Genomic DNA, 25,691 nt, shown 5'->3' with positions numbered 1-25,691 from the left:
AGGTACTAAGGTATTCACGTTGATGATGGTATCAGGGCATCTCAACTTGCACACACGAGATGCTGTCATGCTAATTAAAGCCCATGCGGAATCTAGACTTGGCTTCTGGCCAGCCCGAAGCGCAAAAACCCAAGCCCACGTTTAGCCGCATCCATCGTGAGGCCTGAGCTGCCTCATTGGGCCCTGCCAGCCAACCAGAGCCAGGGCCAAGCTCTGGGCTAGCGATTCCAGAAGACATGGATGGATCGCACGCAGCAGCGGGCTAGGGCGAAACGAGGCAAAGCATCGTGGACGAAAAGCTTGTCTTGTCTTGCTGCGGACGACAGAGGAACAAGATTGGACTGATGCTTACGACATGCAGCTTACGGCATTACCTGTTGGTGCTGGATATACGGATGCATCTCAGGGTCTCGACTTGTGGTGTTTACGATGGACTCAGTGAACAGAACCAACCAGCGCCCAATTGATCTGATCCATGTGCTGGAATTCCCTCTGTACAGGTACCTCTATGCCTGACCTCTGCAGCTCGCCCGCCGGCAACAGTGACGACCAGCCCGCCGACAGCGCCTGTAGACACCAAGAAGATGGAAAATACAGTGCCCGTCCGCATCTTCTCTCACGGAGTACTCGCCATCTAGAAACCACAACGTACATGGACCTTTGCACGCACCACCGCCATAACACCGCCATCACACTGTCTGCCCGCCCCGTCCACGCCCATCTCCCGTCACTCTGTTAACCGCTACCTCATCTCTCAAGTCCTCGCTACATTGCCCGCCGCCTCTCATCAGCCGTGCACAAGTACCCTTCCCGGCATCAATGTCACCGCCCCATGCCCGCGCCCACGCTCATGCTCCAGCTTTTGGTCCATCCCAAACACTCGCCCCCACCAAAATCTTCCATCATGCCAACAAAAAGCTCCTCCAATGTTCACCTCAGCCAAATCCTTATCCCTGCCCACAGCCCGGCCCTCTGTGGACCCTGTTTCCATCATACCTGCAGTTCCTTTGACTCGGCTCGGTTGATGGCTTTGGCCTTGTTGTCTTGAGTTGCTCGTTCCCTCTTCCTCTTGCTGTTCAAATTCCTATTCCTATTCCTGTTCCTCTTGTCCTTCTTCCGTCTCTTTGTCTTTTGCCTCTTCCATCTCTCGACTCGACTTCTTCTTCTTCTTCTTCTTCTTCTCTTCTTCCCTCCAAATTACTCTCTCTTTCTATTCGTCAACCTCGTCTCACTCTCTTTGACGCCCCATCTCCTCGCCAATTCCTCTCACTTTGGCGAATCACCCGCGGTCCATACATGTAGGACTCTCGACTTCACACAGAGCCGGTTGCAAGTTTGCTTGCTTTCCCTCGTGTTTCTCAACTTTCCAATCAAGCTTCCCCCAATAAGCCTGGTTGTGTCACCATTTCCGCATTCTCTTTTTTCTCGGCAACAGAGATTCGTTTGTACTATTGACTTGCCACCTACCCACCACCTATCCGCCACCAAACCCGCACGCTCGCTTCAACCCAGAATCTTGCGCTGGCACAGATATAAAGTTTTGATACATCAAAACTCCTCAACAAAAAGTGGCCCCCGCAAGAGTCCCTCATCAAGAGCACATCCTCGTTGGCAGCACATGCTTCAGAACCCGCCCGCACGAGACGGCATATGCAGGCAAACCTCGACTACCAGAGCTTCTCTAGGATGGGCGTCAAGCTGTTGCCAGGCCCCCATCGAGTCATCAGCATGAAGAGCCCGATTGTGCGGTCCATAGTGGGCGCCCTGTGCGTCTTCGTCATCATCATGGCTACTATGCACAACGACAGCCTTCACGTCCGCTCCAAGCTTTTCGAGCAGGCCGGCGTCAGGGCTGGTTCCGCACACGCCTCCCAGCAGCATCTCGACGGCAAACCTGCCTCGGCACCCAAGATCAACATGGATTGCAACGCCGACCTGGCCCACCTGACTCAGGTCAAGGAGCGCTATAATCTCGAGGACAGGTTTCAGTACATGAAGCGCTACGTCCGGTTCACTCGCAAAGACGGCCTCGAACGCAAGCGAATGACCAAGCTCTCCCAGAAACTGCTCCCTGATAGCTTCAGGACGGTTGAGCTGAGCAAAGGCTTCGGTGCAGGCGATGCGTGTGCCGCTCCCCTCGAGGTTGACGTGCCCGCGTCCGACTACCCTCGCACCGTCAACGCGTCCGACTACATATTTGGAGTCTCGACCACGTACAAACGCTTCATGGATGCCAGCACGACGCCCATCAACGAGTGGATCTTCTGGCTCACTGACAGCCACGGCAACTCAAACGGCGGCAAGCTGCTGCTCATGCTCCTCGATGCCGCCGACGAACAGCTTCAAGAGGTGGCCAACATGCTGGGCGACGTGGGCATCGATGTCGACGTCTACCACTCCGACTCGTCTGTCGAGATGGCCGTCCGCTACCTGACTCTGGTGCCGACTCTCTACACCCATCCCGAAGCAAAAAGCAGAAAGTGGCTGGTGACCTGTGACGACGACACCTTCTTCCCCAACATGCATGGCCTCATTGAGAAAATGGCCACTTTTGACCACACGAGGGACATGTACATTGGCACCTTGTCCGAAGACGTCGGGGCCATTGAGCGTCACGGCTCTCAGGCCTTTGGAGGAGCGGGTGTTTTCCTGTCTCGGTCCATGGCGGAGAAAATCACAGGCCACTTTGGCGGCTGTACCACGCAGGCAAAGATTCTCGAGTCCAACTCTGGCTGGGGCCCTCAGGGCGACATCATCCTGCGCAAGTGCATCTACGAAAACACAGAGGTGCGACTGACCACTCTCTGGGACCTGTGGCAGCTCGACTTTTTCGGCCACCCCAGCGGCTTCTACGAATGGGGCATCAAGCCGCTCTCGCTGCATCACTACCGTGGCGGCGGCTGGCACGTCGCCAAGCCTGGACAATACACCAAGATTGCTCACGCGTGTGGCGAGGATTGCACCCTGATGCGCTTCCAAACCACGGACGACTTCATCATCTCGGGCTACTCCGTCGCCCACTACCCCCAGGGCATCACTTTCGACACCAACCAGCTGGAAGCCACTCTGTACGCCGCGCCCGAGAACAAGGGCTGGAACCTTGACTTTATGTTTGGCCCGCGGCGACAGTCGCTCCTCAAGACGGGGCGCAAGATTGCCTGGGAACTCCAAGAGTCCGAACTCCAATCGGATGGTTCCGTCCTGCAAACATATACGCGAAGCAGAAATGACGAGAGATGGGTCCACGCCGACAAGCAGCCAATGAGCAACATCGACGGCGTCATTGAGCTTGTTTGGATCCCCTCATAAAGCCGGGAAACTCGACGTTGGTGCGACCTTTTTCCGCTCTTTTAATCTCTGCTCGAGTCTGAGGGAGAGGCAGGTAACGTTGGACAGCTTGAGACACCGTTTTCTCCCCCCGGGTGTCACCAGGACAGGACGGATATGTCCCCTCTGGGTTGCCGGGCTGTGCGACGTACCTTGTGTCTAGGACGTGAATCGTTATCTTTCTAGGGAAAGGCCCAAGACATGACACATGATACCATCAAAGACTGCTCCAATGCCAAAAGTCAGCAAACCATAGATTTCTTTTTTTTTCTTCCTTTTTTTTTCTCAAAGGCTGGCGTTCTGGAGCTTGGTGGGCTGGATATCCATATCGACGTACATCCCTTACAATAGAGTGGGAAACGGGACATGAACAGCTCGGAGGGTGCTTTGTTCCTGAAGTTCAATGTGAGGGGAGCCATTCATTTCTTTCTTTCAATGATTCTTCAATGATTGTTTTCTTCTTTCTTCACTATTTTGCAATTTTTGTCTTGTTCCATCCTGCCACATTGGGCTCGGGATGTATCACGTCATGTAGACTTTGTCTTTTTCGCGATGATGGCCTAGTGCAGCGCCACGTTGCTTTGAATTATACGATGCAAGACAATTTGTAGGGACTGCAAGTTACATGGGCTGAGACGAGGCCGAGGGGGTGCAGGGCAGGGCTGAGTCGATGGCCTTTTTGATAAAGGGGAGCTATAGACGATATGAATACAATATTAGACCTATCTACCACAATATGGAGTTTCTAGTGCATGAATAGTTCCATAACAAAAAGAATATATTACCAGGAGATTGGTCTTGACTTCCATGGTTCGTCTGTGCAGGAACATGAACTCGACTACTAGAATTTGGTCCCTCTCTTTGAAGTAATCGACAACCTCTGGCTGCAGAAGGCTCCTTTCCAAGATTGGGACCTTGAGGGAGGACCAAGTAAGGAGAAAGACGTTGGTGTTGCCATGGATATAATCCTGCAGAATTCCATCACAGCTGTTGACGACTGTCAGAATTTGGGAGTGGCAGTACCTGGAAACATGTGCGCGGCACCCGCAAATTACAAGTACCTTTGCTCCTGGCGGGCAGCTGTCATCCTCGACTTCTTTTTGTTTTATTGCTATGCAATGTGTTGAATTTTTTTCTTTTTTTTCTTTTCTCTTCCATCGGCCCACGGGTGCCTGAGTACCTAAACTACAAATTCCATCTACGTTGGCAGCCTTGAAATAGCCTCGACTCTCTGACAGACACAATGGACAGACCTGACAAGTGGATGGGCCTCGAGTGTCGCGACAATGTCGACGATGATGGATATCAAATTTGCTCCGATGAAGACACGATTCTCGTCGAAACCAAGCCCTTCTTGCACTGGCCTCCGATGCGAAACTACAAAGTCCTAGGCCGCTGCAATGCCTGACAGCCCCTCCCTCGGAGAGAACGATAACTCGCTTGACGGCCTTGAAGAAGGAGGGAAATTATGCCCATGTGTGTTTTGGTTCATGTCTCCAGGGGTCAGTATTTGCCCGTCTCAAACCCGTCAAAGGGGTCGAAAAGAAAAAAACGCTCTTGGAGGAAAGGAAGCATCACCACCAATGCAACTTGGACCCAGATGTTTTGGAGGTGAGGTGAATATGAAAGGTGCCGACTTCAAAGTCGAGCCCGCGTGCACCTTTGTCGGCCAAGGATTTTCTGCCTCGTTATTTGACAATGAGACCTGCCAACCTCGTTGCCACCAAGAAGCTCATGGCGGGGTCAGGCACTGGAGAGCGTGTGCCCTGATCCTTTGATGAGGACTCAATATCAGGAAAGGATGAAAGACCTGTTGGACGATCTGCTGAATGGAGAAGCCCCAAATCATCCTGAGCTTGCTCCCTCCTGTGACGGGGATGACACGGCCCGGTTGTACGGTCCTTACCGGGCTGACCAACATCTGCTACTGTGGAATCAAGGACTACTACCCTCCGGGACCAGTAGAATCAACAGAGGGGGCACCAGTTCCTGTAAACAACAGGCCCAGCAGTGGCAGCAAACTTGCTACTATTACCCTTCTCGTGTGGGCCAGGGACGACTCTATGCTACATGGGGGGGAGACGCCTCATATGACTACGAGTATAAATGTCCGTCATGCCCTACTGGGAGCCAAACCTGGCCCATATAGCCAGCTGCGTGCTGAGCGAAACAGGGTCTCTGGCATCTGATGGCGAAGATTGTGACGGCAGCTCCGAGGATGCATATACTTCTGGAACGGCCTCGAACAATCAGGTGGCCTACGATCAAAGCCCAGCCTCTCAAAATGATCCAACTCCGGCCCAGCATGGAGAAGCGGTGGCCCTTGAGAATCAGGGCAATGCCGAAGGGGGTTCGATGTCTCGGTTGCAGGGAATGGCACGGATGTTGTTTGGAGGGCTGGTATAATTGCTTTGCTGTGGTGAGAGACATGGCCCAGCCGGTGTCTTGAGCCATGGCTGGCTTTTAAAGTTGCCGTATGGGCGGGCAGCGGGATGCTGAATGCACCCATGGCCATGTGGTCAAGTTTGTCTTGGTTATAGTTAGTTTTCCTCTTGTTGTCGTTGAATCTACCCGTTAATTGATTACCTGTTGCTTCTTTGCATTTTGTTTGATCCTGACTTGGGACTCTATTTGTACGGCACATTCTCAGCAGAAGATAATGGGCAAACAAAGAGTTTGTCTTGCGGGACATTTGAGCTGTGGGTGAGTGATAATGTAGTTATACATGAAATATATACTCTGATGATTCAAGCGTCCAATTACAACATCTCTGCCTTGATGAATCAGTCACTTTGTTTAATTCTACTACAGTTCCAGGGTAGTACCTGTGAAGCGACACCGAAACGATGAAAGGCTGCTGAGTCATCGATGACGCAACCCCATGGATAACCCGGCAATGCCCCGCCAACCACCGACCAGCAACACAAAAGATGCAAATAATGCCCAGAGCTGGCCATGTCGTGATAGCTTCTTCCTCTCCCTACAACTCCGCTGTAGCTCCTGTGCGTTTCTTCGAGGCCCGACAGCGGCCCGGCTGCCAAAATGTCCACGTATGGAATCTCTCCCTCCCGATCTTGTGCTGTGTTTTGCGCTGTCTGACCGCTTGTTGCCGCAGGCCGTCCACCAACATTCTTTGCATCCCGTTCCGCCGGTCGCTTCACATCTCGCTGTCGACGACGATCCGGCAGTACATCAACACCAAGTATGACCAGCACCCGGACATGTTCCAGTTCGACCTCGAGGCGGTGGATGCGCTGCGCCGAGACGCCGTCAATGTGCGGGAGCCGCACCTGAGCGGCATCCGGAAGCTGCAGGTGTACGCTGGCCAGCTCGTGTGGATTGGTGGCAAGTTTCCAATCGATGTGCGTAACCACTTTTGGGGTTGTTGTTGCTGTCCTAGAAGGATAAGGGTGGAATTCAGACAGGAGAGTCGAGGAACAAGAGTGATAAGAGATGACGGCAACGACACCGGATGCTGATGATGACTTGGATTGACTCTAGATTGGCGCCGAATTCACCTGGTATCCCGCGCTGGGCTACCACACCGAGCGGCCGCTGGCGCGCAACAACCTCAAGTACGAGCTCATGAACGTCCTCTACAACCTCGCCGCCCTGTATTCCCAGCTGGCCCTCAGCACTCCCCGCGGAGACACCGAAGGTCTCAAGTCGGCGGCCAATTACTTCTCTCTCGCCGCCGGCGTCCTCTCCCACCTTCAGAAAGCCGTGCTTCCCGAGCTGCGCATGTCCGACCCGCCCGACGACATGGACAACAATACCCTCGAATCCCTGGTGCAGCTCTTTCTGGCGCAGAGCCAGGAGTGCTTCTGGCAGAAGGCTGTCATGGACGGCTACAAGGACGCTTCAATCGCAAAGCTGGCGGCGAGGGTCTCTGACCTGTACAATCTGGCAGCCGAGGCCGCGGTCCACAGTGAAGCCGTCAGCAGCGAGTGGATTCATCACATGAACGCGAAGCATCACCACTTTGCGGCAGCCGCCCAGTACCGCGCCGCATGCGATTGCCTCGAAAAGAGAAAGTATGGCGAAGAGATTGCGCGTCTAAAGGACGCCGTTCTCTGCGCAAATGACGGGATCAAAGAGGGCCGGGTGTCGTCGTTAAACAAGACCGTCATGGAGGATTTGCAGGCCCTGAAGCGAAAGCTGGAGGAGGATTTGAAGAGGGCCGAAAAGGACAACGACTTAATCTTCCTTAGTATGTCTTGACTGGTACTCCCCTTTGGAGCTCGTTGCGCGCTAACAATCACGTAAAGATCCTGTCCCTCCGAAAGCTGAACTGAAGATCCTCGAGAGAGCCAACATGGCCGCTGCCAGAACGCCCCCTCAGGTGGCCAACCCCCTCGACTACCTCGGGGATCACGCCGAGCTTGGGCCGGCGCTCTTTTCGAAGCTGGTTCCGTTCTCAGTCCATGTGGCTATATCCATCTACGAGGAGCGCAGAGATCGGACGGTGAACCAAAACATCATCCAGGAGCTCGAGAACCTGACTGAAAAGATCCACACGCTTCTCAGCTCCATTGGCTTACCCGGATCTCTGCAAGCGCTGGAGAAGCCGCTTGGTCTACCGCCGAGCTTGATCCAGCACGCAGAGGAAATTCGACAGTCCGACGCCATCAACAAGATCCAGAGGAGTTTTGCCGACATTGACAAGCTGCGGTCCAACGACTGGGCGATTTTCGAAGAAGGCAAAGCAGCGCTGGCCGCTGAAAAGGACGAGGACGAACAGCTGCGGAGGAAGTACGGCACCAGCAGATGGCGACGACCGGAGAGCCAGGCTGACCCCAACGGCTCCAAGTTTTGGGCGGCAATCGGCGAAATCGAAGGCTATTTCCAGAATAGCTCAATTAGCGATGATGCCGTTCGGGAAAAGTTCATGGCGAACAAGGACTTGCTGGAAGTTCTGTCGGGGTCGAACCAGTCTCTGATGAATTACGTGCCTGCGAGTGCCCCAGTCGAGACGTCGGGTGATTTGAAAGCATCCGTTGGGCGATTGCGAAGTGTGTACAATGATATCCTGCGGCTGGAGAGTAGGAGGAGGAAAAAGGTGGAAAGCTTGAGGGAGGCGGCACGGCGCGACGACATCAAACCCGATATTCTCAAGGAAGCAGCTCGTTTAGAACGGACGTATACTACGACGCCCCTGCAGACGGTTCACTTCGAAGAGTTTTTCGAAAAGCGTCTGGACAAGCTGTACGAGCCCGAACTTGAAGCCATTGAAAAAGAAGCGCAAGAACAAGAAAATCTCTTGACGCTTCTCCAGCGCGCAAACAGGGAGTTTGAGTCTCAGAAACGCCTCATTGATGGCAAGGGTCATCGAGATCGCGAACAGGTGCTGCAGAAGCTCAACGGCGCGTATTTCAAGTACAAGGAGATTGGGACCAACCTGGAGGTGGGTAGGAAGTTCTACAATGACCTCAACAAGATAGTTGCGAATGGTTTCCGAGATGCTGTCAAAGCCTGGGCGGCGGAGCGACGGACAGAGGCTAGGCGTCTTGAAGAGTAAGTTTGCCGTAAAGAATGCGGAATGCGGTTGTTTGCGGGCTAACATTGTTCAAATAGGGAGCTCAATATGCCCCCCCTTTCGGGCCTCAACATCACCCACCAGCAGGCAGCTCAGGCTCCAACCGGATACGCAGCCCATCCCGTTGCCCATCAACCAGCCCAACATGACCAATACCAGCCGTCATACCAGCAGCCATATCAATCATCGTATCAGCAGCCACCACCACAGCAGCAGCATTATCAACCACCACAGCAGCAGCCCTTATTTTCAAGGCCCGCCGTCCAGAGTCCCGCAGAGGCCTCGATACAATCTTGGGCTGGCCAAGCGCAGCAGCAGCAGCCGATGCAGCCACAGGTGTCGCCACAGCCTGGGCAGACACCAAGCCCGATGCCTGGAACGTGGAACCCCTCTATGGGCATCAAGTTTGGAGGGCCACCAGCGGGAGGGTCACAGGGTAGCGGAGGGACATGGAACGCCAATTCAGGCATTAGATTTGGATGATTGACGTATGCTTGGAATGCCGCAATGCCTGACATGATGGAGTCTACTATATACCTACAAATCTATACACGTGTACAAATATAATGTGGACATATTTACGACGTTGGAGAATTCAAGTTTCTGGGCCTTGGTAGATGCGTATGGGAGAGTCTCGGAATGAAAAATTGAGTGAACGAGGTGAATTATCACTCTAGGGAGTAGATGCACTATGCATCAACAGCTTGTTTATGCGGGCTGCATAAACCAACGCTTACTCGTAGCATGTGTCGGCATCTTTGGGATCCATTGCCTGGCCTCATGCTGCTTCTGGGCTGACGATTGTGAGACTTCCGGGGAAGGATGTGGCGCCCCAAGTTGAGAACAATATGTTTTTAGTAAATGTGTCAAAACAGAATGGTGATGTAGTCTATTCTGCGCGTTTGACTTGTTCATCAAGACTCATCAAAGGCAGAAGGTTTTTGAAAGTTGGCGAATTGCTTTCCATTACAGTGACGAGGCTGCCAATGATATAGTCTCACCGGCAACTTGGTTCATTGATGGGATGTGAATGGACAAATGAATGGGGAACGAAACCAGAGATCAACAGGATCCGCATGCTATTTTACCAAACCGGCTTCTCGTGTCGTCTCGCGTGTTGAAAATATTACAATGATCGAGGAACATCATATGCTGCTTTACTTTGCATGTTCTGGCCAATGTTGGACGAAGAAATGAATCAGAGTCTCATGTTACCCCTGTGAAGGGAGGTTGTTGACTCTTGCCCAGGGCTGATCCCTCGATACATGTACCTAGGATGGTATGGAGTCTCAGATGGCTGCTTGTCTCTAAAGATATTAAGATGGACATCTGGAATATGGACTGCTGTTGATGAATACCAACTACCAACATGTGGTTTACTTACTGCATGTCTCTACGGGACTTGGTATGAAAGCGGCTGTGAGTGTATACCTATGTAGATAGCATCAACACATTCCTAAAGGTTTCGCCAAACACTCCGTGAGCATGATTGCCGGGCAACATTCTGAAACAAAGTCGAATGCCATCAACACGGAAATCCCTTGAACAACGTCATGAAACGTATCAAGGAATCCGTCTTGGTTGCAGTCGAATATAAAGACGACAGTATTCCAGCAGCAGGGAGCTCACCAGCACCCTCCCATACTTACATACATATATACTCTTCAACGACAAGTCCCAAAAAGAGCTTTCTCAACTCGTCATTGAAGGGAAAGAAAGAAAAAGACAACGTCTCAAAAAAAATGAGATTCACCACCGCCGTCGTCTCCCTCCTTGCGGGCAGCGCATTCGCCGCCCCCACGGACATGTCCGCCGACATCAAGGCCGACACGGCTTCCGACATGTCCGTAGATACCGCCGCTGCCCTTTCACACATGCGCCTGGCCGACATGTTCAGCGACCGCCAGCTGGCCGTGCTCAAGGTCCTCTCCGAGCACAAGCATGAGCTCGGCCTGAACGGCAAGGAGGCCGAGATGATGGAGACCTTTATGGGGGCGCTGCACGAGACGGTGCACCTCAACGACAGCGACAAGAGACAGGTTGCCACTCCTGCAGTTCTTCCAAGCATCACCAATGCTGCTCATGCTGCCGGCAGTGCCACCAACACGGTGACGGGCCCGCTGGGGAGTCTTGGGAGTGTGATTGATCCGCTCAACACCACCAATGCTAATGGTACCACTGCTGCACTCGGCACTACCGCCGGAACCATAGCTAATGCCACCACGGGGGGTCTCACGGGCTCGATTTCGCCGTTGGATATTCTTAAGAGCATTCCGGCGTTGGCGAGTCTGTTGGGCCAGGTCCCCGGCCTTGGAGGGGCTACGAGCGGACTGACGGGCGGCACAAGCGGATTGGGAGGACTCACAGGCGGACTCGGTGGGTTGACTGGTGGTCTTGGAGGGTTGACGGGAGGTCTTGGAGGACTGACGGGAGGTTTGGGTGGCCTTGGTGGGTTGGGACTTTTTGGCCGTGGACTTCTCGGCGGTATTCTCATTCCTGGGATCTTGTAAATGGGGTTGTTTGTTGTGAGACATGGATTTGTAAGGCCGGATGAACGGATGGATGAATGGATAAGAGAGTGTGTGTAAAGGAATGAATGGGAGGGAGGGCTCAAGATGAAAACAGCAATGATTTGATGAAACTAGCATCTACCTAAACACAATGATTTCGATTTCCCAAAAGAGCTTTTACTGTGAGAGTTTGGGGTTATGCTATGTTATGGATGGCCGTAGTATGTAAACAGGTAGTGTATAGACATATGTGCTTCTGTCGTGTTGGTAGAATCGTGAATCCCTTGAAGCCATGATTGACGTCGTATACGGTCATCGTCGATTATTCACACAACAGGCCTAGGCTTTGCTAATAGAGCTACAGGATAAATCTGTACTTGTACCATAGAACTTCAACATGTAGTTACTAATCGATGGAAATTGATTCACTGCATCGTGCTCGTCTCGTTTGTTCAAAACCATTTGCTAACCTTTGCCACAGCTGAAGAGGACCGTCGGAGTTGATCAAGTGTAAAGTACCCACGAACACGTGTACAGCTGCAGCAAATGGTAGATACCTCTCTCCTGGCAGCCACCTGGCACCCTTAGTCGCCATCATCACGATTCATCGAGGGCTGTGCACGGATCGTGAAGCTTCTCTCGCTTCTTCCGTTTGATCTCTTCCCTTCTTCTTTCATGCCTCGCTCACCAGTTCCCACTCTGAATCCATATCATCCGCCCACTCGCATTTCATGTCTCCGAGAGAACATTAACATTGTTCAGCATTGGTTCTCGTCTCATTGTTTACCCTCTCTACAGGCGGCATAGTCTGCAACTGCTCTAGACAATGTCTGATCAGACCAACCTCTGGCTGTATCGGGAGCCCAGTCCCGCCAATATGCATCTGTCTACATCTCAGTCAGATTCCGATGAGAAGCAGCTGCCGCAGGAGCCGGATTATGAAAAGTATGCCGCAATGATGGAGCTGTGGTCCAGGATCCATCAAAAGGCTCACCTGTCCTGGAGAGAAGGCTTGGAGACGGCTCGGCGACTGCAGGCGGGAGAGCGCTCTGTTTCGGCGTTGCGCAAGGTTGTGACCAAGGCCATGAGAGAAGAGTTCACAGGCGTGGAATTCGTGCGTTACAAGTTTCGGACTGCTTCCGACCGACATCCCATCATGCGAGACGACGTTTCCAGACTCATCCCTTTGGCTCTGGGCCGCTTGATGGGCGTGGCACCCCCAGACGACGCAGATGAGCAGGCCCTCAGATGCCCTGGTCTATGGGATGGACATTTTGTTCCTAGAACTATCTTCAGGCTAGATCTCAGGTTGGCCGTGGAGTATGCGGACGAAATTATGCAGATATTAAAGACTGTGCGCATGAGGGATTCTTTCGAGCCCGCGACAATAGAGCAGAAGGCGATGGAATAGCTCACGAAGCTTGAGGACTGCTTGCGGGACATGATCCATGTTGAGTGGTTGAGAAACTGGGTAAGACGGTTTCCAGAGGTATCAGGCCCTGGTGACGGCCTGGATGGACAACAAAAATCCCTTCAACTCACTACAGGCGCAGAAACATTTGCACACATCACACACCAACAGTCGCTATCCACGGGCGAAGAGATGCCAGCCTTGGATCATGTGGCCCAGGCTGCTATCGGGCAGTCAACGGTTCCCCATTCAGAGACGGCGGTTACTACATGTACATGTAGTGTTGAGGCTATGCTCAAGAGTGACCTTCTAGCCTCTGAACACGACAGTAATCAGTTTTGCAATGTAATGGAACAATCGAATTACCAATCGCCAGCTTCAAACGACCAAATGCCGGATGCTGAGGGGCAGACATCAAAGTCAAATGAACACCCGTCCAACTCAAGCGAGGAGCCATTGATTGATGTCGCAGAGGTTATGACGGACCGCCGGCTGCTGCTTTCTCCGCCATCAGTTTATTATTGGAGTAGGCCGGCCAAGTCCACGCCTCCGGCTCGTGGAGATGATTATGCTTCAGCCCCTAACGCTTTTGGACGCCGTCTTCTGAGGTCCGTTGCCCAGTCACGAAGATCCAACTCTTCAAAAGGCAGATTCTAACCCCAGACAACAGGCTACGGGAAATGCTTGGCCCCCAACCCGAATAATAGCTTTCCTCATGGACATGTCACATCGTGCGAGAATATCCGGCTCGACGCTTCGTCGCATTTTTGATCTGCGGGAGCGGTGGAACAATTCTACACCCTGGCCATCCGCAGAGGAGGTGGCCAGTTTGGTGAGAGACGTGGCAGACAAGTATCCTCGACCTATACCATCCGATCTGGCGAATGATTTGGCTGATTGGGAGGAGCGAGGGATGAATGTGTGAAAGATTCAGGCGTGCTATGGGGTTTTCTTTGGTGATTGAGAGGGATTGAGAAACAGTTTCTTCACCACGAAAAGTTTATTCGGATGGGAGGCAAAGGAGGACGATGATCTCGTTTTCGAGATGGGGTGCTAGGTGAGCTTCTTAAGTAAGGGGGTTTTCATCGTATAACAACTTGGCCGGGGTATCAAAACACCAAGGATAATATAGGCGTGATGGCCATGTGTGGCAGCGAGATTCCTTTTTTTTATATCACGCCGAAGATGGTAATCACTTGAAGTGTCCTGTGCTCGCTTTTTCTCCTCTTTGTCATTGACTATATTCCTTGGCTCGTCTCCGGGTAGTCCTTGTCAATGTTGATGCAGTCTCTTGCTGCGCTCCCTAGTTGTAACGTAATGTCTACTGTTGAGGAGGTAAGGCGCTTCGGACCAGAGACACCGGGTCGTGTAAGGGGTGAGGCATCCAGTCAGTAAATGGGCTAGTGATATAAGCACAAGGCATGATGCAAAGCTCCTGGCTTTACTATACCCAGATTGAGGCTTAAAGGTATCTAAAGAGGTATGTCTAACGCTACCTTCACATGTAATGTGAAATAGTTGATCCACAGACGGAGGGCTTTGGGTGGTGCTGGCATCGTTGCCTATCTATCTAGGCTAGTGACAAAGTTTGATGCTGTCTGAAATCGAAAGAGTGCCATTTAGCTAAGCGAGAAGAAGAATGGCCAGCATTGACCGAAGGATCTTGTAGCAGACTGGAGAGAGAAGGCTACGGGATGATGTAAAGGAATTATGATATAGAGAAGGAGAGAGAGAGAAAGAGGAGAGAATAGTGGAAAATGCAAAACAGTAAGTAAAAACAAATAGGGAGAACCCCATGGCGGGGGTGGGCAGTGATTCAAAGATACCCGAGAGGCTGCGTGGGTGCTCGGTGCTGGTGGTTGATGGGAAAAGTGAGAGGTAATGTATTTTCGTTTAGCTGTAGAGAACCTGACAACATTGAGTATCCAACTCCTGAGGATAGAATGCTTGCATCCTGTGTATACACATACAGACATTAGAGTTGACGATGGCTTTCCAATATGAAAGGCGTTTTGCTTTAGCTGCATTCTGCCACCAGATGCCAACAGCTTTGCATTTGCCAGCCAATGCCCTACTCTTGATGCCCTGATACCTTGTCGTTTGTGTCCAAGTCTCGATCCAGCTATAAATTCCATGGCTGTCCTTTCTTCCTCTTGCGTTTATTCTTCTCTCATCACCGTTAGTGAAGCATCACCCGCTTGCACGTTTCCTCTTCTTATCCTATCTACTGCTTTTACATTCACCGGCTCTTCTCTTGAAGCAGTATTCTCCATGATCTCATGCAGTACGCGTTACAATACAAATTTACCATCACTGTGAATTAATCAAGGATCAGGAATCGATCTTTCTACCGTATTTCTACTTTCCGAACTCGACTCACCATCGTGTGAGACAACGCCCTTCCTTTCGATGGGAGTCACGGCTGAACGGTTTTTCTTTAAACTCAAGTGTCGGCCCTGAGCTCACTGTCTATACCTTTTTTCCATACGCCGTGTATGCCCGCGAGCATCTCAATCAGGCTTTGGCCAACCAGCAATCAGAGGAATGGCTCCATAGTATCGGTCAGTCACTGTCGGTCAACAATTACGCGCCCTGAACCCAAGAACTAGCGGACAGCATTCCTGCTTTCCAGGCCCCATATAGTTTGAATGACAAAGCCTCAAACATCACGACTGGCCAAGATCAAGCTAGGGAATCACAGAATCGCGAGATATCACCAACGCCTACAAGACTGAACCTTCTCGAGGGTTGGGAAAAGGAGCTTGATGACAGGCTCCCACCTCACAACATTGACTTGCTTGTTGAAAAGGCCAAATACCATTACGACAGATTGGAGAGGCTGGGCTACGTGGCTGTCCTCGGAGACGCAAAGTTGATCGTCGATCGCAACTTGATGTGAATGCCACAAGGCAGGAAGCGCATGGCACCAGAGGAGCTAGAGAAACGACTACGGAAAGTGATTCGAGGACCTGATGCGTCGCGTTCACCCGGCCCCGTTGCTTCGGACTGAGACCTTGGGGAAATTGCACCCACGCAAGAGCCAGGAACTGAGCTCATTCCCCATTACCACGGGTATGATGATCTGGGGAAGACGTGGTCTGCAGTTCTTGATGGCGCACACTGGGCTTGGAAGGTGAGACTTGAGAAGATCAAGGCACTTGAGGAAGGACGCCGTTCTGAGGCCGTCTTGAGAACGCTAGTCACAAAAGCCTATGTAAAGGAAAAGAACGACTGGAGAATGGTACGTCAAAAAGTGACGCAGGTATTGAAAGGGGATGGGGCCCACACATTGCATGAGACGGACATTGATTTGCCTCTGGAAGGATATTGGGTATATGCCCGCCGGAGGATCTTGCTGGAGACATCAGGTCGGATTGTTTGCTGGACCAGGCCATAGAGATCAATGTGGCGGCCGTACGTTGCATTGAAAGGATATTGAACGCCTTGATGGTATGTAAAAGGCGCAAACACGCGTTTCTGGAGGTAGATCTTGAGGAACTTGGCAATGTTGTGATGTCGACTGGATGGCTGGGAAAGTGGATGGGATTTATCGAAGCCGATATCGACTTGGAGGATTAAAATAATCGAGCATAGCTGTTTGATTCACCTCTCGCCGAATGGCGGTGATGATTGGGCTGGGATGGATTATTCTCTTCTTGATTCGATGTTTCCCTTGGCCAACTGACGGCACAACAGACGCACCACTTGTATCATTGTTGATTTCCTTCCTCTTTCATTAGTTTGCATCTCCCCCTTTTCTGCCGCAGAATGAATTCACTGCCCCTTTCAGGGATTAACTACTCTTTATGTGCTTGGTTGCTTTTGTGTAATGGGCTGCGTTGACTTGTGTGACACAGTTGCTCTCCTTCAGTGCGCTTTAGTGAAATGGAAAGAATCGGCTGAGCTGATAGATTTTCCCGGCAATATATGTTTCTGGATTTGACCAGGAAAATCTTCAAGTCGATGGGAATACATCTAGTCTTACCTGTAGACGCTCTCGATTCCAACCAACAGCACCCTCTACACCAGCTCTACAGAAACAAAACAACAGATCATGTTTCCTCGCAAAAGCTCCCCACAGGGTTGCCCCTCCCCCCCCTCCCCCCCCCCCCCCCGACGCCTTTCACACCAATCCAAGACGATGGCAGCGAATGTTGGATCTCTCCAGTTCGAAAGCGTCGTGGAAGTACGTTATGCTTTTACATCCATCTCCCCAGTCGCCAAGCAGGAATGCACCAATATATTCCTTGCAGAAACTCTGTGTTGTGTCACCAGATATGCATCGTCAGCGGAGCAGCTCTGTTTCCGCAACTAATTCCGACGAGGAGCAGGCGAGAGAGCAAAGATTTCCGAAGAAGATGCTGAAGATGCTAGGATTTACAGATCCTGGTGAAGCCAAGGGCCCTTGGACAAGCGGAAGTAGTATACACGGCATGCAATAAGACGACGAATACGGCGCAAGACCTCAGGAGACGATATGTTCGATTTGACTGCTTGTTTACATGTCTCATGTAGGACTAACCCTTGGGAACAGTGTCTGCGAAATCCCATGCGCATGGTCTGTGACCTGACCAACGGCCTCTATCGAGGAAATCGACGGACTTCTCCGAGGCACACAATGCAATTCAAAGGACGCTATTTGAGACAAGTGGGAGGCAATATCGGGCCCATTGTAGGGGACTTGCATGATACTGCAATCGGTAAACTCATTTGGACCGTATTACATTTAATAAATCACATACTAGTATGTATGGTTAGTCGAGCAGAGTAGGACTTCACTGAAGCGTCATGCTGCAAATCTCACGTTCTCTTTGCTCTTGATGTTGCGCTTTCAAGTCTACGCTAGGTGTAGCTTGACATACCTGGGTAGCTAACATGTCTATGGCCACAATTTACCAAACTTTCTAACCCGCCAACACCACCAGCTAAAGCGTGAGGAATGATGATAGAAAGCAGCCGATGGTATGGAGAGGATTCCCAAAGGACAGATGCAAGCCCCTGTTTAACTTGGTTATACATCCTGGCCAAGGAGTGCATGCCAGAGCCTCCTGCTGTTGTTGAGGGCATAACAGGGATCAAAGGTGAAATCGAGCATCCCTGCGAGCTCACCATCATTGGTATGGGATACATGAATCTGATTTCAGCCAGTCGCAAGTCATGGGAAATATATGTGCCTGGAGAAAGGATGTATAATATGACGTTGCCAGCTGCTTGCCCTGGCCTCAGATTTTCCTACCGAGCTAGAATGACACCGTCTCAGACAAAGGACGAGGGCACATATGCGAGTGGTTCCTCCATATTGCATTCCTTGTCTTGGCACCAAACTATCGGGACCAGAGGCGGAATGTGATCGCCTGGCTTGGCCAAGGGAGGCTATGTATTAGGATTGGTTTCAGCGCCTACGCAACAAGACGGTTTGGACCACGATCCGTGAGCACGAATTCCGCCGGTAGACTCTATGCAGAGCAATTTGGCAATGGAGCATCACACTACAGGTGGCTAACCACTCACACACTTGACTTGTATGTCTGAGATATGTGTGCAACCCGCCTCATATCCAAGACAAAAAATAGTACTCGTATGTCTGGGATGAAATCAATGGCCCACACCTATACATCCCTTTACGTGCCCAATCACAACCTTAGTACCTACGAAGAGAGAATACGGGTGGTTACGCATTGATAGGTGCAAAAGTATAAAAGGCATCGTTTTCGCCCAGCTTCTCTCAAAGGCATACAGACACCAACCATCACTCCTACTTGAGAGCCCACAAAGCCACCTACCTTGCTATCAATTCCCATCTCCGAGACACTACCTCGTCCAAAATGAAGACTTCTGGCGCCACCATCCTTTCTCTCCTTGCCGCTACCGGCTTTGCTGTCCCAATGGTAGGTTATTCAGCCGACACTAGACGTCCATGGCCCAATACGCAATATGTTGAAGTATTATATTCAACGATGCTAACGTCTGTCAAGGAACAAGCTCAGCAAGCCGGCCAGGCACAGATGATGGAGCAAGCTCAGATGATGGAGCAAGCTCAGATGATGGAGCAGGCCCAAATGGCAGTCAACGGCCTCTTTGACCCTCCTCGCAGCGGCAACGGCAACATCATTGGCGACATTTTCGACACTGCCGCCTGTATCCTTGGCAGCTTTGTTGGCAGCCGTACGTGTCGCAAGGGTGATCCCGAGGTCATCAATATCACTAGCAATAATCACCATAACGACAGCAACAATGGCAGCAGCAGCAGCAGCAGCAGCACTAGCACTTCCTACCAGTACAGCTATACTACCAACTCGGACGGAGACTACCACATCGAGATTGTTCCTGGTGGTAACAAGTCGAACTGCACCTATACCGTTGCCAAGGAGGATGCGGCGGTCTTGGCCACAACCATCAACGCACTTGCCACCAAGTGCCTCAATAAATAGGCGAGTTCCCTCCAATAGAAAGTCCCTCTCTACACGCCGACCACGGGCATAGGAATTGATGGCGGAACGGGGGGGGGGGGGGATTCAACAGAAGTAGGTAGCCAATATAACGGAGCATGTTTGCCTCACAAAACTCGAGGGCGAGACTTTCTTCGCCGAGCATCACCCTGGTGTCTTAGCGGCATTTTGCTTTCCGACTCAATACCACTAGCAAGATTCTTTTCTAGTTACTAAGATAGCGTGCATCTGAAACGCTTGCCACGCATTGATGGTCTATGTCTTGGCCGCCGGATGCTCCCGCTGTTGCCATATTACAGTACGTGGACAAAAGTCTGCGACCACCTAAAAATCAAAATCCCCGCAAAATCTATATGGGGGCAATTTTGTTAAACTTCTACCTCCCTCTAGCCCCTAAAAAATAACATTTCAACAATTTAAATTCTCTTGAAAAGTAAATAATAACTATTTTTCTAACCTTATGCAAGTTCTCAATTGCTGATTATCTTTGTGGATTTAATTATGAATTTTTGAAATGTATGAGTTTTGGTGGAGCTAATAGGGGTGGTCGCAGACTTTTGGCCACTTACTATATCTCCTCTCGTGTCAAACCATGGCATTTGCTATCAACTATTTAGCGCCAGCCCTTAAAGTGAAAAATGTAGTATCACTATACTTAGACAGGTAGGGATGAACGATGAATAAGGCTTCTTTGCTCGTGGGTTATACTTCGCCGTGGACTGAAGTCTCCCGCCTGAACATCATGATGTATCCATGAGGCAACTTAATAAGTCTGGTTAGATCAAAGAGTACTCATAGCTCTCTCTACAAGGCTATTTCACTTGAGATATATTTCACTTCGCTCTTGCCTAGAATGCCCCTTGTACTATAATCCTTCCATGTCGACGAAACGGGCTTGAATTATGGAGTGCTCCGGAAGTAGTATGGGTAAGTAGTTAGTAGAGTGGGACTAGCTGACGCCGTAGGTTTAGCTACACCATAATATACGGCCTGCAGATAGTAGTGTTACGATCCGGTCCACTAAGGGAGCTGTAGTAACTGCTAAATCCCTTATAACTAGCTGGTTCCATCACAGTAATCGCTATAAATGCGTTTATTAGCCTAATCTTTTGCCCTGTTTAGCTTAACAGTTTAATAAAATTATTATAAAGGTTATATTTATTATTAAGAGGTTTAGTAAAGCTATAATAGTTATATTAAAGAAAGGCTATACCCTAGCTTTATTAAAATCCAGGTTATTAGAAAAGAGTAAAGAGGTATAAGAGTAAGTTTATAAAAGCTTTATATTAAGTATATAAAATAAGTATATAAATATAATTATATTTATCTTTAACTTTTTATAATTTTATAAAATTCTTAATTATTATATAATATTTATTATTATACTAAGGGCTATATAGCCCTTAATTTATACTTTCTTAATATAATTAAAGTAATTTTATAATATAAGCGCTAAGTTTTATTATAAAATTAATATATTTTTAAAGCTTTAATATTAAGCTTATTACTTAGCTTTAATATATTACCCTTTTTTTTAAAATATTACTTTAATATTTTTAATAATTATTTTTTTTAATTAAAGGTTTAGGAGCTAGTTTTAGTAATATTTACTTAAGCTATATTATAAATAAACTTAAGCTTTAGGCTTATTTTATTTATATTATAAATATATTACTATTTTAGTTTATTTTTTTATAAAAAAAAATACTTAATTAAATATAAAATTAAATATTATTAAAAACTTTTTAAAGTTTTTTTTTAACTTTTATAATAGCCTTAGTTTTTATAATATAATTAAAAAAATAAAATAATAATAAAAAATATAAATTTATAATAATTATATAAGTTTTTATTAAGTTCTTTAAATAAATATTTTTATTTTTTATTATTTTTAAAGCTATTATATTACTTTTATATTATAATTACTTATATATTAATTATTTTAGTAAAAATAAATATTTTTAAGCTTATTAAGTAAGTTTTTATTTTTTTATAATATTTATATATTTAATTTATAAATAATAATATTTTTTATTAATAATATTTAAATTATATATATAAATAAATAAATAATAACTTTTTATTAATTTATATAATTATTATTAATAAATATTTTATAGCTTTTTTATATTAAGCTTTTTACTAATATATTATTTAAACTATAGTAAAAAATATATTATTTATATTTATAAATTTTATAAAAAAAACTATATTTCTATATATACTTAATATTAATAAATAGCTTAATTATTATTAAATAAATTTTATAAGCCTTAACTTAATATAATATAAAGGTTATATTTATTATTAAAAGGTTTAGTAAAGCTATAATAGCTAAGTTAAAAGAAAACTATACCCTAGCCTTTAATTTAAAATCTAGAATTAATCTATAGCTTAACTTAATTAACTATAGCTAACTAAGTTAAACCTTAAAAATTTAGGCTATAAAATATAATTACTAATTAAGGTTTAAGACTAAACTTAAAATATATAAAAAGGCCTAAATAATAAGGTTTAAGTATAATATAAGCTTTAAGCTTATAATTTATAATTTAATAATTTAACTAAATTAAATAAGTTAATTATTTTATTAAGTTATAAAAGGTAGTAATAATTTTACTTAAAAATAAATTATATATATAATATTTTTAAAATTAAAAAACTACTTAATAAAATAATATACTTATTAAGACTTATATAAAAGTAATAAACTTTTATAATAATTAAATCTTAATATTATTAGTGTTATAAAGAAAGTTTACTAAAGCCTAAAAAATAAATAAAATAAAAAAGGGTAACTTAAATTAATTATAAAAAAGAAAATATAAATTAATTAGGCTATTATTAATTAATAATTATTAAATAAAAATTTAATAATAATTATTTTAATCTTAGCTTTTAAATAATTTATTTTTTATACTTAAGAGAAAATTTAATATAATATATTATTATTTTTTTATTATAATTTTACTTTTAATTTATTTTAAATTATTATAAAGGTTATATTTATTATTAAGAGGTTTAGTAAAGCTGCAACAGCTAGGTTAAAGGAAGGCTATGCCCCAGCCTTTGGTTTAAAATCCAGAATTAATCTATAGCTTAACTTAATTAGCTACAGCTAACTAAGTTAAACTTTAAAAATTTAGGCTATAAAGTATAATTAAATTTTAAATTATTATAATACTTTTTTAAATATAATATTAAAAAGCCTTTTATAATAAAAATAATATAATATTAACTTTAATAATAATTATTATAATAGTAATTATTACTATAGTTACCTTAGTTATAATAAATATAACTTTTACTTATTAATAAATATAAGTTTATAATATAATAAAAATAAAAATATAATTAAATATTATAAATTTTTTATAAATAATATATAAATTATTAATTATTTATATATAAATATTTTTTTTAAATATAAAAAATAAACTACTTAAAAGCTAAAATTAAAATAATTATTATTAAACTTTTATTTAATAACTATTAATTAACTTAATTAATTTATATTTTCTTTTTTATAATTAATTTAAGTTACTTTTTTTTACTTTATTTATTTTTTAAGCTTTAGTAAACTTTTTTTATAATATTAATAATATTAAGATTATAAGTTTTTACCTCTCTTAAATATAAAGGATAAACTACTTAAAAGCTAAGATTAAAATAATTATTATTAAACCTTTATTTAGTAATTATTAACTAATACTTTATTAATTTTTTTACTTAATAATAGCTTAGTTAATTTATATTTTTTTTTTTATAATTAATTTAAATTACTTTTTTTTACTTTATTTATTCTTTAAGCTTTAGTAAACCTTTTTTATAATATTAATAATATTAAAATTATAAATTTTTATAATAATAATTATTATTTTAGTAATAATTATTATTAATTTTTTATTACCTTTAGTTATTATAATTATTTATAATAAACTTTAGTTAACTATTAACTTATTTTATAATTATTATAAGGGTTTATTACTTTTATATAAGGTATATTATTTTATTAAATAGTTTTTTATATTATATATATAATTTATTTATAAAAATTATTATTACCTTTTATAACTTAATAAAATAATTAACTTATTTAGTTTAGTTAAATTATTAAATTATAAATTATAGGCTTAAAGCTTATATTATACTTAAACCTTATTATTTAAGCTTTTTTATATATTTTAAGTTTAATCTTAAACCTTAATTAATAATTATACTTTATAGCCTAAATTTTTAAAGTTTAACTTAGTTAATTATAGTTAATTAAGTTAAGCTATAGATTAATTTTAGATTTTAAACTAAAGGCTAGGGTATAGTTTTTCTTTAACTTAGTTATTATAACTTTACTAAACCTTTTAATAATAAATATAATTTTTATAAATTTTTATAATAATAATTATTATTTTAGTAATAATTATTATTAATTTTTTATTATTTTTAATTATTATAGTTATTTATAACTTTAGTTAATTATTAACTTATTTTATAAAGTATATTATTTTATTAAATAGTTTTTTAATTTTAAAAGTATTATATATAAAGGTTATATTTATTATTAAAAGGTTTAGTAAAGCTATAATAGCTAGGTTAAAGGAAGGCTATACCCTAGCTTTTAGTTTAAAATCCAGAATTAATCTATAGCTTAACTTAATTAGCTATAGCTAACTAAGTTAAACTTTAAAAATTTAAGTTATAAAGTATAACTAAATTTTAAATTATTATAATACTTTTTTAAATATAATATTAAAAAGCTTTTTATAATAAAAATAATATAATATTAACTTTAGTAATAATTATTATAATAGTAATTATTATTATAATTACCTTAATTATAATAAATATAACTTTTACTTATTAATAAATATAAGTTTATAATATAATAAAAATAAAAATATAATTAAATATTATAAATTTTTTATAAATAATATATAAATTATTAATTATTTATATATAAATATCTTTTTTAAATATAAAAAATAAACTACTTAAAAATTAAAATTAAAATAAACTTTTATTTAATAATTATTAATTAACTTAATTAATTTATATTTTTTTTTTTATAATTAATTTAAGTTACTTTTTTTTATTTTATTTATTTTTTAAGCTTTAGTAAACTTTTTTTATAATATTAATAATATTAAAATTATAAGTTTTTACTTTTCTTAAATATAAAAAATAAACTACTTAAAAATTAAAATTAAAATAATTATTATTAAACCTTTATTTAGTAATTATTAGCTAATATTTTATTAATTCTTTTACTTAATAATAGCTTAGCTAATTTATATTTTCTTTTTTATAATTAATTTAAGTTATTTTTTTCTACTTTATTTATTCTTTAGGCTTTAGTAAACCTTTTTTATAATATTAATAATATTAAAATTATAAATTTTTATAATAATAGTTATTATTTTAGTAATAATTATTATTAGTTTTTTATTACCTTTAGTTATTATAATTATTTATAATAAACTTTAATTAATTATTAACTTATTTTATAATTATTATAAGGGTTTATTACTTTTATATAAGGTATATTATTTTATTAAGTAGTCTTTTATATTATATATATAATTTATTTATAAAAATTATTACTACCTTTTATAACTTAATAAAATAATTAACTTATTTAATTTAATTAAATTATTAAATTATAAATTATAGGCTTAAAGCTTATATTATACTTAAACCTTATTATTTAGGCTTTTTTATATATTTTAAGTTTAGTCTTAAACCTTAATTAATAATTATACTTTATAGCCTAAATCTTTAAAGTTTAACTTAGTTAATTATAGTTAATTAAGTTAAGCTATAAATTAATTTTAGATTTTAAACTAAAGGCTAGGATATAGTTTTTCTTTAACTTAGTTATTATAACTTTACTAAACCTTTTAATAATAAATATAACTTCTATAAGTCTTTATAATAATAATTATTATTTTAGTAATAATTATTATTAATTTTTTATTATTTTTAATTATTATAGTTATTTATAATTTTAGTTAATTATTAACTTATTTTATAAAGTATATTATTTTATTAAATAGTTTTTTAATTTTAAAAGTATTATATATATAATTTATTTTTAAGAATTATTACTACTTTTTATAACTTAATAAAATAATTAACTTATTTAATTTAGTTAAGTTATTAAATTATAAATTATAAGCTTAAAGCTTATATTATACTTAAATTTTATTATTTAAGCTTTTTTATATATTTTAAGTTTAGTTTTAAACTTTAATTAATAATTATATTTTATAGCTTAAATTTTTAAAATTTAACTTAGTTAACTATAGTTAATTAAGTTAAGTTATAAATTAATTTTAGATTTTAAACTAAAAGCTAAAGTATAGTTTTTCTTTAACTTAGTTATTATAGCTTTATTAAACTTCTTAATAATAAATATAACTTTTATATATAAGTATATTTTTTTCCCTTTATTATAATTTTAA

General features: G+C 42.8%; 5 protein-coding genes across 5 annotated transcripts; all 5 read left to right on the top strand.

Annotated features, from left to right (window-relative positions):
• Window positions 1-1,650: 1,650 nt before the first annotated feature.
• On the top strand, window positions 1,651-3,309 carry Triagg1_10920 (uncharacterized protein; the record flags this gene model as incomplete). The annotated part of the gene is made up of 1 exon (XM_062895045.1): window positions 1,651-3,309. The coding sequence occupies one exon, from the start codon at window positions 1,651-1,653 to the stop codon at window positions 3,307-3,309; it is 1,659 nt and encodes a 552-aa protein (XP_062750124.1).
• Window positions 3,310-6,369: 3,060 nt separating this feature from the next.
• Window positions 6,370-9,346, top strand: Triagg1_10919 (uncharacterized protein; the record flags this gene model as incomplete). Its single annotated transcript, XM_062895044.1, has 5 exons — window positions 6,370-6,377; window positions 6,443-6,689; window positions 6,829-7,537; window positions 7,596-8,841; window positions 8,902-9,346. The coding sequence occupies 5 exons, from the start codon at window positions 6,370-6,372 to the stop codon at window positions 9,344-9,346; spliced, it is 2,655 nt and encodes an 884-aa protein (XP_062750123.1).
• A 1,259-nt stretch (window positions 9,347-10,605) lies between these two features.
• On the top strand, window positions 10,606-11,373 carry Triagg1_10918 (uncharacterized protein; the record flags this gene model as incomplete). Its single annotated transcript, XM_062895043.1, has 1 exon — window positions 10,606-11,373. One exon carries the CDS (start codon window positions 10,606-10,608, stop codon window positions 11,371-11,373), a length of 768 nt encoding a protein of 255 aa, XP_062750122.1.
• Window positions 11,374-12,199: 826 nt separating this feature from the next.
• Triagg1_10917 (uncharacterized protein) lies at window positions 12,200-12,784 on the top strand (the record flags this gene model as incomplete). The annotated part of the gene is made up of 1 exon (XM_062895042.1): window positions 12,200-12,784. The coding sequence occupies one exon, from the start codon at window positions 12,200-12,202 to the stop codon at window positions 12,782-12,784; it is 585 nt and encodes a 194-aa protein (XP_062750121.1).
• Window positions 12,785-18,609: 5,825 nt separating this feature from the next.
• Triagg1_10916 (uncharacterized protein) lies at window positions 18,610-19,215 on the top strand (the record flags this gene model as incomplete). The annotated part of the gene is made up of 2 exons (XM_062895040.1): window positions 18,610-18,672; window positions 18,760-19,215. 2 exons carry the CDS (start codon window positions 18,610-18,612, stop codon window positions 19,213-19,215), a joined length of 519 nt encoding a protein of 172 aa, XP_062750120.1.
• Between the last annotated feature and the right edge of the window lie 6,476 nt (window positions 19,216-25,691).

This window comes from Trichoderma aggressivum (genome assembly GCF_033847375.1).
Source record: "Trichoderma aggressivum f. europaeum strain CBS 100526 chromosome Unknown scaffold_095, whole genome shotgun sequence".
NCBI classification, from domain to species: domain Eukaryota; kingdom Fungi; phylum Ascomycota; class Sordariomycetes; order Hypocreales; family Hypocreaceae; genus Trichoderma; species Trichoderma aggressivum.
The sequence above is the reverse complement of the archived record's forward strand: the minus strand, read 5'-3'. Positions and strand labels throughout refer to the sequence as shown.